We start from the raw sequence: 13,565 nt of genomic DNA, 5'->3' as shown, positions 1-13,565 counted from the left end.
CCACGCTGCCACATATGCCCGATATACAAGGGTAGGAGAGGAGTCCAAAAGGGCTCTATGATGGCACCTCAGAAGATCTGGGTCCACAAGGTAAACAGAAATCCTAGCTCCTCCTGGACATCTTTGGTCAAATCAGTCCAACAGAGACTCCGGATGTAATTGTGGAGTTGCAGGTAAGGAAAAATATCCTGTGGAGAAAGAGAGAACCCCTTTGCAAGTCTGAAAAAGGCATCATGAGCACATGAAAAAAAGATAGTGAATGCCTTTCTGCGCCCAGCGTTGAAAATCTGGAGAGAAAGTACCTACTGGAAAGTGCAGATTGTGTCTAATGGCCAGGTACGGTGAAGCTTTAGCAGAAAAATGGTGACGTCGGGAAAAGCAGCTGGGTCCAGACAGCTCCCAGAGTCCCACAACAGGACTACCAGAATATAAAAAACTTAGAAACATGCTAACAGCCGAGTCAATGATTAAAGGAGTCTAGAAATTCTTGGGCCTTATCCACAGAGTCGAACCCTGTCCATGAGCCATCCCGAAAAATCTTCAAGGTGGCCAGGTAGAGGAACAAGAATCTGATCTTGTCGGCCAGAGCAGCACAAAGAGGGTGAAATTTTTCCAGCGGGACAGCAGTGCGGGAGAGTAATCTTGGAAGATATGGACCCTTGTGGTCTTCATACTGCAAAAGTGTCCCGATGATCTCTGTACTTACGCAGAAAGGCCACTTTATGAAGATAGTTATACACCTTTACAATCACTGCTCGCGGTCTCTGTTGCCCAGCCACAGCCTGACCCAGGTGGTGCGCTCTTTCAAAGCAAATGGGTCCCATATCCGCCAGCAAAGGAAGCTCCTTTTGAAGCCAGGAGGTAAGCAAAGTACCTAGTTACTGTTCAGGGAGGGATTCCGGCAGCCCCACAAATCATAAGTTGCTCCTCCTGGAGCGATTTTCTATGTCCTCAAGCTTTAGCGGCATGTTCCGCCACCTGGCGCTCCAGGGCTACAATCGTGGGGGCCCTGGCCAGATTTGTATCTTCAAGCGCAGACACTCTGGATTCCAGGTTCCCCCATACAGCGCAGTGTGTCTGTGAGCAAAGCATCCACCTGTCCCAGTTGACAGGATAGTTTTTCCAACTGTGGCTCTAATGCGCATTTTACAGCGCTGGATAGCTGAGCCAGCTGGGCCGGAGTGAACTCTGCGGAAGTTGTCGGCGCCATTTTCTCTGCCACCTCCCTGCCTGCTTCACGGATTTACCTGCCATTCCGTTATCCAGGTGCTGTAAAACTCTGTCCATTTGGGAGGCAGGATTAAAGGACCGATTCGGCAGCCCAAAAAAATCAAGTTAATAGCGCGGTGAGTAGCGATCTGAAGTGGGGCCCGGGAGCAGAGCTAACCCACATCTTGCTCTGCTCACATCATCACATGAGCCCTACAAAAATAAATATAAGAACTAAACTCATCCTTCAAATATTTTCCCCTCCATTATACAAATGTGAACAAGTCCTTCTCTAAGCTTTCCACTAGCTCAGATTATTTAATCTAACATTCTTCTCTTAAGATCTTGCAGAAACCTTCCACACAATTATAAATGATAAAAAAAAATAATAATAATCCATACAGTAATGATCGATTTTTAAAAAGAGCAGAAAAGCTTCTATTAGCAAGTATGTCATTACCTTGCCTGGCTCTGCCTCATCCGTCAGCACTCCTGTCATTACAATGGCGTCATCCATCGAGTACATCAGTCCTTCTACAAAATCATTCTCCTTCTTGCTGGATTCCAGGGAAAATGTTTCGCAGATCTTTGCTAAACCTTGCACGGGCTCATAATGCAGCTTTACATACTTCTTGGCAGGAACTATCTTGATTTCCGCTGCAACCAGGAAGCCCAGGGTACCGCAGGACCAAGGAACTGCATTAAACAGGTCCGAGTTCTCAGTCTGAAAGAATTTGTTATCTAGTTCAATCACTCATCTACGTACAGAACTAATGAATTTTTTGAATAATAATTTCTAACAATAAATGCACCCCCACCCCACCCTTTCACAAAGCTGCCCTAGCGGCTGCTGCTGCAGTAATCACTCCGACGTCCAGAGGGAATTAATGGACGTCAGAGTGTTTGTCACGCGGCTTTGTAACATAGTAGATGACGGCAGATAAAGACCCGAATGGTCCAACCAGTCTGCCCAACCTGATTTAATCTAAAAGAAGCCCAAATTACCTACACATGTAATATCTTATTAACTCCAGCAGAAATCTCTTTGGCAAAATGCAAGTACTTCGGTGAGCATTAGCGGTAAATTTGAGAGACTGAGATCATAGTCCACATACCCTGGCTTAAGAGTGAGGTTTGTTCCTGTAAGGTATGCACAACATAATCAATTTGGAGACACTGCCCCTAATGAACATTTGAACTGAATACATTGCTCTCTTACTGGTGTGCACCTCACAAAGCTGCCATCGGCGAGAACGAGTTCAAAGGCTAAGCAGACATGCTGAAACAATCCATGATTGTGGGATGAAGACTCGATTCCAGTTCCCATGATCAAACCACCTGAACAAAACAAAGCTGGGAATCAGAACTGCCTTTATCTTTTTTTTTTTTACAAACAAGTCAAAACAGACCACACATATAGACAAGCTTGGCGTGCATTTCAGCTTTAACACTAGTGAAAATGGCCCCACCCTTATCGGATCAAGATCTTTTTTCCCCCTTTAGGGTAGACCATGCTTGATTCATATTTGACCCTCATTGATCCACGAGTACAAAGACTTACCATGTCTCCGAAAGGATAGATTTAATCAAATATTGTTAAAAAAAAAGTAAGGTTATAAAGCACTAAAACATATCTGATTTGAAACATTGGTCTTTTTGGCCTGCTCCACTGTAATTTCTAGCTCATTTGCAACAAAGACTGGGATCTGATATCATGACGCTTCACTTTGCAAGTACTTGGGGATATATTTACATGTTCAACAAACAAGAAGGGGAGCCTAACTGCAAAAAATATCAACGTACAAAACACAAGAACAATGAGGAGTATACATATATCATATATTATGCCTAGAATAGACTACCCGAGTCATTACATCAGGCGCTGCCTCTAGCAGTATTCAAATCCAAGCTAAAGCTCACTTTTTGAGGCTGTTTTCAACTCCTAACTCCCACTCGCTGTACGATACCTACATCCATCCTACCATTCTCTGCAAGAAACTCCCCAATACCTATATGTCTTATCTTTCTGTCCAAATTAGATTATAAGCTCTTCTGAGCAGGGACCATCTATTACATGTTAAATGGAAAGTGCTGCATACGATTTCAGCGCTATAGAAATGATAAACAGTAGAAATATCAAAACATTAAGGGAAGCTAAGTTTTTACCTCAATAATCTTCTTTCCAGTAGAAAGGAACATTATTCTTGACAATTAGGTAACCTCCCTTGACCTGTGAGGGCTGCAGAAGGCATCATCTTCATTATTCGGCTCCATCTCCTTGTGTCCCTGGGCAGTGTCTAAGCTCCTCAGTTTGTACCAAAGAAATAGATAAAACCTAAGAAGAAGAAATAACGAGGAGGGCACGGGAACTCCCCAACAATTCTTTTCTGCTCTGCAAAACTAACATTTAAATTAAACTGATGGACACAGTCTAAACAAGGTGGAACCAAACAAGCCACCTGCCCGAGTGCAACCAGTACTAACAATTATGCAACTCTTCTAGTCCTTCTTAAGGTTTTGCTATAGAGCTAACAGATAATTCTTTGCACTTGCTGCACCAAAGAACAGTAAGCAACTTTCTACTCTCCTGGTAGATCACAGACAAGCATCTAGAGACGTATATGTCTAAGAAAGAAACCAGGCTAACTCAAAATCTGATAGGGCTGGCTGTCAAGACTCGTGTTACTTTCTACTGGAAGGAAGATTATTGAGGTTAGAACCTAATCTTCCCTTCCAGTGCAAAAGGAACATGCCTTGACAACTGGGACATAACAAAGAAGTCCCCTGAGTCTAGGGCAGGGCAGATGAGCCTGCTGCAAACACCGAGAACCCCAAAATGGTGTCCATTTGTGCTGCCACCTCCCTCTGTAAAACTTTGTAAGCGTATGGAGGGTGGATCATGTAGTTGCCCTACAAATCTCCTCGGTTGGAACTGGCCAGGACTCTGCACATGCTTCTGGTGGAATGCGCTTTCAAATAGATCAGCAGCTGTTTACCACAGCCAGTTTATACAGACAAAATAGCCATGCAAATCCATCTGGAAATGGAAGCATTTGAGGCTAGCTTTCCCCATCTGCTAATGTTGGTTAACACAAAAAGATGATCTGAAAGATGAAAATCTTTCGTCACTTTGAGAAAACAGAGAAGAACTTTCCTCACATCCAGTAACACCAAAACTTTGTCCTCTTTCTTCATGCCTGTGGCATGGAACTCAGGAAGTCGAACTTCCTGATTTACATGAAGTGCCAAAACCACCTTTGGCAGAAAAAGTAGCACAGTGGGAATACACATTCATATCCAAAGAGTGGGACACCATTTGTGCTGAGGTGGGTAAAGCGTCCACCTGTGCCTTGATACAGGAGAACGCTTACAAAGTGTTGAGCCACTGGTACTATACCCAGGAACGGCTCCATAGGATGTATCCACAGTCCTCGGACAGTTGCTGGCGATGTTACAGGGCAGTGGGCACCTTTATTCATATATGGTGGGATTGTCCACTGTTGGTTGCTTGCTGGACAGTGGTGACTTGGTCTCTGTCTCAGATTTGGGGGGGGGGGTCACAGTCCCTGTTACTCCTCAAAGCAGTTTATTGGGGTTGTCTAATATTTGTGCAACCAAATGGCAAACCCGATTATTGAGAATGGGATTGGCAGCGATCAAATGTCTCATAGCTGCATATTAGAAACAGACCCTGGTGCCTGATTTGAGTGAGTGGAGAGTGAAGTTATCTTTGTTGGGGAAAATGGAATTATATGTGGCTAAGCGCAGAGGTTACCATATGCAATTGGTACATACCTGGATGGTTCTTACTAAGAAATTGGCTTTTTTGGTGGGATGTTGGGGGGACCTTGATCCTAATGTAGATTACAAGATCCAGGGAGGGAGGGAGGTGGTGGCAATGTTCTGTTGATTCAGAAGATAATGTTGTTCTTGCAGTTTTGCTCATAACTGGGCATTGGTTTTAGGATGTGTTTTACTGTGTTACATATTGTTGCGTTTTGAGCTGTTTATTTGTTCAAAAATCCAATTTAAAAAAATTAAATATGAAATCAATGTGTCGTCTCTCTTTCTACCTCCTCAAGTGGCCTCACGGGCAGCCCCGGGATTTCGTTCTGACATCTTTCCTTACCTACTGTGAGGTCATCGAGTTCTGGTACAACTGGCAGAGTCCAGCCAATGGAATTAAGAAGCGCCGTCAGCTGACCCATGCTCACCAGGGGTTCCACCCGGACAACCTGAAAAGAAATTAAATCTAGTGAACCTGCAGAAATAAATAAGTGACTATGCTTCCTGCTCTGCGAGTAAACCCATCATGAACACAACAGAACATTTCTTTAAAATATTAAACCAGCTGCACTGTTTTTTCATTGATCAGCTAAGTTTCAATTTATTTAGGCTAGATTTATTAAAAGTGCGCTATCACATTAGAATGTGCTAAATACATGAAATATATTCGTATAAATGGGAGTTGTGGGAAATAATGTGCATTAATGTGCTAGAAGCACCTTGAGCAATATGGTGCAATGGGCCTGGGGTTCCAAGGGAGTCAGAGGAGATGCGCTTTAGACCTGAAGAATCAAAAGCCTTTACAGGAGGATCTCAGGCATTTGTGAGCATCCTGAGGACATACCGTGAGGAAGAGTCCTGAAAAATGAGAACATACATATCGTGTGACCTTGCTAGAGATAAGATAGTGACAGCAGATTTAACAACCATACGCTAATTATAAAAAGATTAAATGGTATGACGTGGGACAAGTGAAGAGTTGCAAACAGTTTCAATGAGAGGAAAATAAGACAAAGAGGAGAGATATATCACATATAAAGGGAAGAGAGAGAAAGGGGATTTTCAAGCAAGGCAGGGGCAGTTTACAGGTCTGTTAAAGGCCGATATCTGTCTTGCGTCCTCAGAAAATTACCCGTATTTACTCTGTACTTTGATCTACAAAGCATTTTATGTACATTTAAACATAAGAAGGTAAATAAATACTGAAAAACTGGTGAAATTCTGAGTTCTCTAATTACTGAAGGGGAGAAGTACCTTTGACCATCGCAGCTGATCAACCTTTGTAAATCTAGCCCAAAGGCATCCAACGTGCAGCACGCCTGACCCAGGTAAGCAGCCCATTTGAGACATGGCAAATGAACAGAATTACCTAATTAGTTTGCACCACTGCTCTATCAGTAGAGGCATTGTTTGGAGGGGGGAACAACTGTATAGAACTATTCTCTTAAATTCTCAAAAGAAAGGCACAGATCTCTTTAGAAACCAAGAGCAGGATGCACAAAACTCTCCAACCGTCTAACAATCGTTGCTAAACCAATTTGACTGGTTTAGCGATGGACCTAAATTTGCCAACCCAATGTACAGGCAGTTTCTGGGTTAAGAACATCCAACTTACATCTGACTTAAACTTACAAACCGGGGTCCCGACTCTCCCTTCCTGTGCCAATGTATCCCTTGTCTTCCTTTTGTCCCAATGTGACTCTCCTCCTCCCTTCTGTGTCCCAACGCATCCCTCGTCATCCTTCCCTCCCTTTGTTCTGTGTCCCAAATATGTGCCTCCCTCCCACCCGCAAGCATTTACCTCCTCTGGCTGACTCCCTCTTCCCAGCGAGACTTCTCTTCACAAAGCCGCGAGCAGCAGCTCCTACACCCGGCCCACGGCCTACCCAGAAACCTTCCCTCGCTGCTCACAGCTTTGTCAAGAGGGAGCTGGCCAGAGAAGCTAGGCATAAATTTAGGACATAAAACAGAGGGAGGAAAGGATGACGAGGAGCGTGTTGGGACACGGAAGGAAGGGGAAGGGTCCTGCTGGGACAGGAAGGGATGAAGATGGACTCGTTGGCACAGAAATGGAGAAGCAGGGTTGTGTTGGGACACAGAAGAAAGGGAGGGAGCACAAACTTCAGACAAAGGATGGAATGAAGAAAGCAGGAGGGAGGGAGCATGAACTTGGGATGGAAGGGAAGGCTGCCATTTTGGAGAGGCGGGCCTGACGCAGGAGGGACTGGGCATCCCTCCTGCTCCCTTCTACAAAATAAAGTACAGGGGCAGGTCGGGGGTGTGAGCAGAGCCAGTGGCAGCAGGGAGTGGGCATCTCTCCTGCCAAGAGGGGGATGTCAGAGCTGTAATGTTTGGGAGGTGAGGGTTCTGGATGTTTGAAAAGTTTGCAGGGGGTGGGAGAGGGGGGTCATGGGGGAGCCAGTGGCAGGAGGGAGTGGACATCCCTCCTGCCTTTTTTTTTTCCTGTTCGATGTCATCATGAGGTTGACTGGCACAATTTTTTTTTTTTTAAATAGGGACAGATATTGTACATGGGTAACACATGCACAACATCTATGCCCATTAAAAACAAATAAAAAGGCCCCGAACAGCTGAGTGGCAGGAGGCTGCTTCCAATGACTGGTGGAGTGGGATTAAGGTAAACATCTGACTCAACTCATTTGCATGGGAAGCCTTTTGAGCTGGATATCAATCAAAAAATAGGCCCACAGCGACCCACATATCTTAACAACCACATTTAGTGCATCTAGGCCTAACCCCTGTGTTTGTAACTGCAGGAAGAAGTTTCTACTCTAGATGCCATTTGCCAGTTTGGTAAGAGTTTTAAGGCACATACTTAAACAAAACATAGAAATTTCTGCACACCACATACATCTGGAGTATCAAGACTATACAAACCAACTGTGTTGTATGTTTCTGGTTTTGTTATCTGTAAAATGTTGAAACCTAATAAAGTTTTCAACTTAACAAAAAGATTGTATAAACAGTAATACCTTGGAACAACTCACCAGCATCCACTAAGCACAGTGGGGTAGCAAAGGAGGGAGGTGCCTAGGGCAGTGTGCCCCCCAAACACACACACTCTTCCCCACCACTTAGGCGCCCCCTGTCCCTCTCTTGAAATGTTCGCTGGTGTGAGCAGCAGCATCCACCTGCTGCTCGCACCAGCCTCAGCTCCCTTTCAACATCACATCTTGGTCCCTTGACCAGGAAGTGACATCGGAAGGGAGCCGAAGTCGGTGCAACCAGCAAGTGCAAGATGCTGCTTGCAAACATTTAAAGAGGTATTCAGGGGGATGGAGAAGCGATGGCACCTTGGGGGGTTCATCCCCCCTTACTAAGCTACTGCATTAGCCTAACAAAAAAGAATTTCCAAGTGTGTCTCGACTGTGCTGCCAGCACATATCCCTTATAAAACTCCACAGCTCTATCTGGACCAATGCAAGTGTTGAGATGAATGTTAGCAGTGAATCTGAGAGACTTGAGATCTTCTCCAACGTACCCTGGCAAAGGAGTGAGGTTCGCATTTGGAGCCCTTACTCCATGGGATGCCAATCACCCAAAAGCCCACATCTGGTTGGATCTGAATGCTCCGGTACAAGAATTTGTGCCAAAGTGGCTCAAGCACCTATTTTGAGCAGATCATCACCAAGACTAATGAATTGGATTTTGTTTCTGCATTCAAAACTACACATAGGAAGTGAATTTCTAAATAGTAGCCCCTTCATGGGGAGTCCCAAAAGGTGCCTGTGGAGCTCTATAAGAGAGGCTTGTACAATGGTCCCCTCAATAGCTCACAAATGCTCTGGCACACATCTCCATCTACTGTGAAGACGGTATGAATGAAACGTACTTGTGTGCATACTCCATGAGGGTAATTCTGAATATGGGCACCTATTTTGGACAGCAAGAATGTGCTTATTTGGAGCCTATTTTATAATGAAAAGTAGATGCCTACTTTCCCCATAGAAAATACTAGCATAACAGGTCAAATATATGCATTTTATCTTGGATATTAGCACTTACATTGGTCAGAGCGCTAAATTATATTTTGTAATCTGTCCTCCGGCCAGAGTTATATTTAAATTTGCAGGTTTATGCTATAAGACGTTGGTTGGACTTATTTCATTTTGTATTCCCTGCATATTCTCATCCTAAGCGGGAAATCTCTTTATTCTGATTTCCAACATTAAAAGGATGAATTTAAAAAATATTTCCGGGCAAAATTATCTTATCAGGCTGGTATTTGGAGTAAAACTATAAGTGGTTTATTTCTGAATTCAATCTCCTACCAAATGTATAGAAGATCTGTGAAGACTTATTTATATGAAAATTTTGTTTAACAAACTCTAGTTACTTGATGGATATATTTCTGTATGTACTTCATCTGCGTCTGGCAGATCTTCTTGATGTAAACTGAACTGTCAAGGTATAGCGGGTTATAAATAAAATTTTATTATTATTATATAGGTTGCCAAACTTGTGTGCGTGCAAATTAAACAAGATGCTCTGAAGTATTTTGATTAAGAGTGATAGAGCAAATGTTTTTAATTTCATAGTAAAGGTATGCTGTGGTAAAAAGTCGCCTTGGCGCACCATTACTTTGGTCGAGTAAGGCAAAGTGATTAGAGCTACAGCCACTGCACCCCAAGGTTGTGGGTTCAAACCTCATGCTGTTCCTTGTGACCCTGTGCAAATCACTTAATCCCCCCATTGTCCCAGGTACATCAAATAGGGAAAAAATGCTCAAGTACCTGAATAAATTCATGTAAACAGTTCTGAACTCCCCTAGGAGAACAGTATAAAAAATTTAATAAATAAATAGTGTGAAAAGCTTCAGCCTCTGATAACCAGAACTGGTATTGTGACATCCCAATGCCTCTTTCCACCAATAAGAACCAACCTCATCAGTGATGTCACAATGGCTTGATTGTCCTGTACTTGGCTCACTTTTACTACATTTTGATTTCTAGAGTGGTGCAGTGGTTAAAGCCACAGCCTCAGCACCTTGAGGTTAGGGATTCAAACCCGCACTGTGACCCTGGGCAAATCACTTAATCCTCCACTGCCCCAGGTACATTAGATAGATTGTGAGCCCACTGGGACAGATAGGGAAAATGCTTGATGTACCTGTACGTAAACCTCTGAGAGTGTGGTTGTATAACTACAAAAAGGCAGTATACAAGACTCAAGCCCTTTCCCTAAATGCTAAGGCAGTTTTGCAGCTAGAAAATAGCTAATTTTCCATTTTTCAGTTAATGACCATACACTAATATTGGGGGAGGGATGGGTTTGATATAGTGGCTTTCTGTGGTTACATTCAAACTGGTTTACATATTATATAGCGGTACCTGAGGCAACAGTGGGTTAAGTGACTTGCCAGTAGCACACAGCCATTACTAAAAATTAGTGCATTGGGCCCGTACCGCCACCTATTTTGTAGGTGGTGAGGGCTCACGCGTGGTAATGCGGTTGCACTATCAGACACACACCCTTTGAGAAAAATAAAGAAAAATAATTTTAGCGTGTGGTTTGATAGTACACACATTGGGTTTTTATTGCAGGACACCTCGGTGCATCACACAGTAAGTCCTTTTAAGCATGCGCTAATACCCCTTAGTAAAATAAGGCCATGTTTGGCCACAGACTGCTGGTGTATTACATCTATGACACTCACCTGCCTTTTGGTGTCCACCTCTAGAATATCCATTAAATTGATCATTATATTCTTGTGGGTCTTCTTGTATTTTCCGACTCGCAGCGATACTGTTAACCAGCCAGGTCTGCCAGTGCACATAAAAGTTTTAGCTCCCTCTTTCTTCCAGTCTTGCACCTGTAAAGACATTCAATTTATTTTCTGGAAGTAGATGATAAAAACTATTCAAGATTCCTATCCTAAAACATTTGTGTTGAAATATACTAGCCCCAAATATCCTTAACACAGAACCCGTATCAGTGTATCACAAACTGTGTGCCACAGCACACCAGTGTGCCTCAACACACTGGGGAGGAGGAGGAGGAGGAGAGGTGCTGGCTCTCTTTTTCTCCGGCCCTCTTCCCTGCTGGCACCCCCACTAGTGGCTCAGGGCCCTTCTGGGGGGCCTTCATGTATGCGTGGCCATCGACATGATGACATCATGCATGCACGCAACGTCATCACGGTGACATCTGCACACTTCCAGATGTCTCGAGTCACAGCCACTATGTTTAGTGTGCTGCAGCTCAACGAAGTTTGCAAGACTGACCTACTCTTGGGTGAAGCTAATACTATAAGCTAATACTGTAAGAGCAGCATATCACATGCTGTCACTGACACAAACACACAGCTATCAAAAGAAACCATGAAATGGAAAAACACAGGTGGTCTAGGAAAATGACACACCGTCCTACCTGCTTCTGGATTTGTTTCACCCTCTGATTGTGAAGTTTTGGGGCGCTGCACATCTTGAACACCATCCAGGCTCTCAGGTAATAATAGATGTCAAAGATAAGGGACAGAGGCAACAGGAAGAGGCAGACAAAGATCCAGCGATGGTGAACAATCACATACTCCAGTCCTTTCCCCTTCACCCAGAGAAAGAAAAGGAGGCCAAGTCCTGCCAGGTACAATGCAATGTCCATGCTGCAATATAGACATACACACACGGTAAGTTAAGTAGCAGCTCAGATATCAGAGGTTCTCAATCATGTCCGCCTGTATCCCCGTTTGTTTTTTTTTCAGTAGGTGTGGCCTAGTGGTTAGAACTGCTGCTTTAGCACCCTGAGGGTAGAGAATGACACAGGGACAAATTTGTCCCCATCCCCATGAGTTTTGGCCCAGTCCCATCCCTGCAAGCTTGTGCAGATGAGGACAGAACTCGCAGGAATGCAGCAGGGACAGAACTTACAGAAACAGGATGGAGATAGATCTCATAGGAATGGGGACACATTTGTCTCCATGTCATTCTCTAGCAATCCCAGCCTGCTCCTTGTGACTGGTTAAAAGTCACTTAAAGCAAGGAAAAGACTGCAGAGTGGAATGTTTTCCTTGTTTTTGGTGTTCACCTTTTACTGCAGACCAGTTGGATTTTTCTTTGTTTTGCTTTGTAAAAGTTATGCAACCCTCCATTACCCCAGGTACCACAGTTAGATTGTGAGCCTATCAGGAGAGATAGGGAAAACACTTAGTACCTGATTACTATCAAGTTTGCTGTAAATCGTTTGGGGTGAAAAAGACTATTAATAAACACTAATAAATAAATAAAATATACTGTATTCACAATGAATATTCATAAAATAGGTTTGCATATAGAAATATATATTTTTATTTATTTTATGCATGCAAAACTTATCTTATGCATACTTACATACATAAATCTACCTCTGTATATTCACTGCAGATTTCCTGAAAGACACTTAAGCTAAGAATCAGCTCATGAGAGAAACTCCCGACCATTACTCACGCATTCCCGTTCCAGCAAACTAATAAAAGTAAAAGCAACCCATCCCGCACAGCAGCCGCTCACCTTCCCTCAAGCACGCTCCAGCCCAGCAGCTTCCAGGGCAATTTGCTGCTCACGCGCCTCTCGGCCCCTTCCCAGCGCTCATTGGCCAGGGCTCGGGGTCATCGGTGAGGCCAGACGCGTCAGAGCAGCGCTCACCAATGGGAAGGCGAGGGGAGGATCAGGCCACGGAATGCGAGTCCGGGATTTGACGGTCGCGCCCCTTCAGAGGAGAGGCGACAGGTGCCCGGTAGAAGAGGATTAGAGGGATGGTCAGGCCCCTGCTTCCAAGAACCTCCCGCCTCAATTAACTCCCGATGCTTTCGGGGATTTAGCAGCGGCGACAAAAAACCCCCAAACAAACCAGAGAGAGGAAAACAAAGGCGCGCGGTTTCTTTCTATGAGCAATGAGTTGCCGGCCTCGCCCCCAAATCCAGAACAGGAAGTTGGGGGCGGGGCTGGCCGAGCCGGAAACAGCAAGCAAATAGAAGTTGCTTACCTGTAACGGTAGTTCTCCCTGGACAGGGATCTTACAGCCACACAAGAAATAGAAGTTGCTTACCTGTAACGGTAGTTCTCCCTGGACAGGGATCTTACAGCCACACAAGAAATAGAAGTTGCTTACCTGTAACGGTAGTTCTCCTTGGACAGATGGATCTTACAGCCACACAAGAAGGTGACGTCCCCGTAACGGAGCCGACCCGGCAGTCTAAAAGCTGCAAAGCTAAAGAGCTTTGCACATGTGCCAGCCCTCCCCCCTACAGGGTCCCACCCCGCACCTATATAAGCACACCCCCAACCGGCAAAACACAGTTAGGTATAAAGCTGGCGGCAACAATAGGGGAGGCTGGGCGGGATTGTGTGGCTGTAAGATCCATCTGTCCAAGGAGAACTACCGTTACAGGTAAGCAACTTCTATTTCTCCCTGGACAGGGATCTTACAGCCACACAAGAAGGTGCCTCCCGAGCTGAAGGTAACAGAATAACCACATGGTATTATAATAATAATAAAGATCTGTTACCTGAGACGGAGAGGAGGAGGGAAGTTGACGCCTCATAAAGCCGCTTGCAGGACCGTAGAACCCAGTG

General features: G+C 44.5%; 1 protein-coding gene across 4 annotated transcripts in view; it reads right to left on the bottom strand.

Moving 5' to 3' along the window:
• Positions 1-12,772, bottom strand: part of DHCR24 (24-dehydrocholesterol reductase) — a 29,370-nt gene extending 16,598 nt beyond the window's left edge. The window contains exons 1-6 of one of the 4 annotated variants that reach the window (XM_033917096.1): positions 12,501-12,772; positions 11,386-11,617; positions 10,673-10,828; positions 5,339-5,444; positions 2,429-2,547; positions 1,670-1,933 (exon numbers count right to left, since the gene is read on the bottom strand). In XM_033917096.1, the coding sequence (XP_033772987.1) occupies positions 1,670-1,933; positions 2,429-2,547; positions 5,339-5,444; positions 10,673-10,828; positions 11,386-11,616 (876 nt within the window). In that variant the 5' untranslated portion in view covers position 11,617; positions 12,501-12,772. Of the gene's footprint in view, positions 1-1,669; positions 1,934-2,428; positions 2,548-5,338; positions 5,445-10,672; positions 10,829-11,385; positions 11,618-12,341; positions 12,477-12,500 lie in introns of those variants that run through there. The other 3 variants (XM_033917095.1, XM_033917098.1, XM_033917097.1) reach the window with 3 other exon arrangements.
• Positions 12,773-13,565: the final 793 nt, after the last annotated feature.

Source organism: Geotrypetes seraphini, chromosome 12 (genome assembly GCF_902459505.1).
Source record: "Geotrypetes seraphini chromosome 12, aGeoSer1.1, whole genome shotgun sequence".
NCBI lineage: Eukaryota > Metazoa > Chordata > Amphibia > Gymnophiona > Dermophiidae > Geotrypetes > Geotrypetes seraphini.
This window is presented reverse-complemented; position numbering and strand designations above follow the sequence as displayed.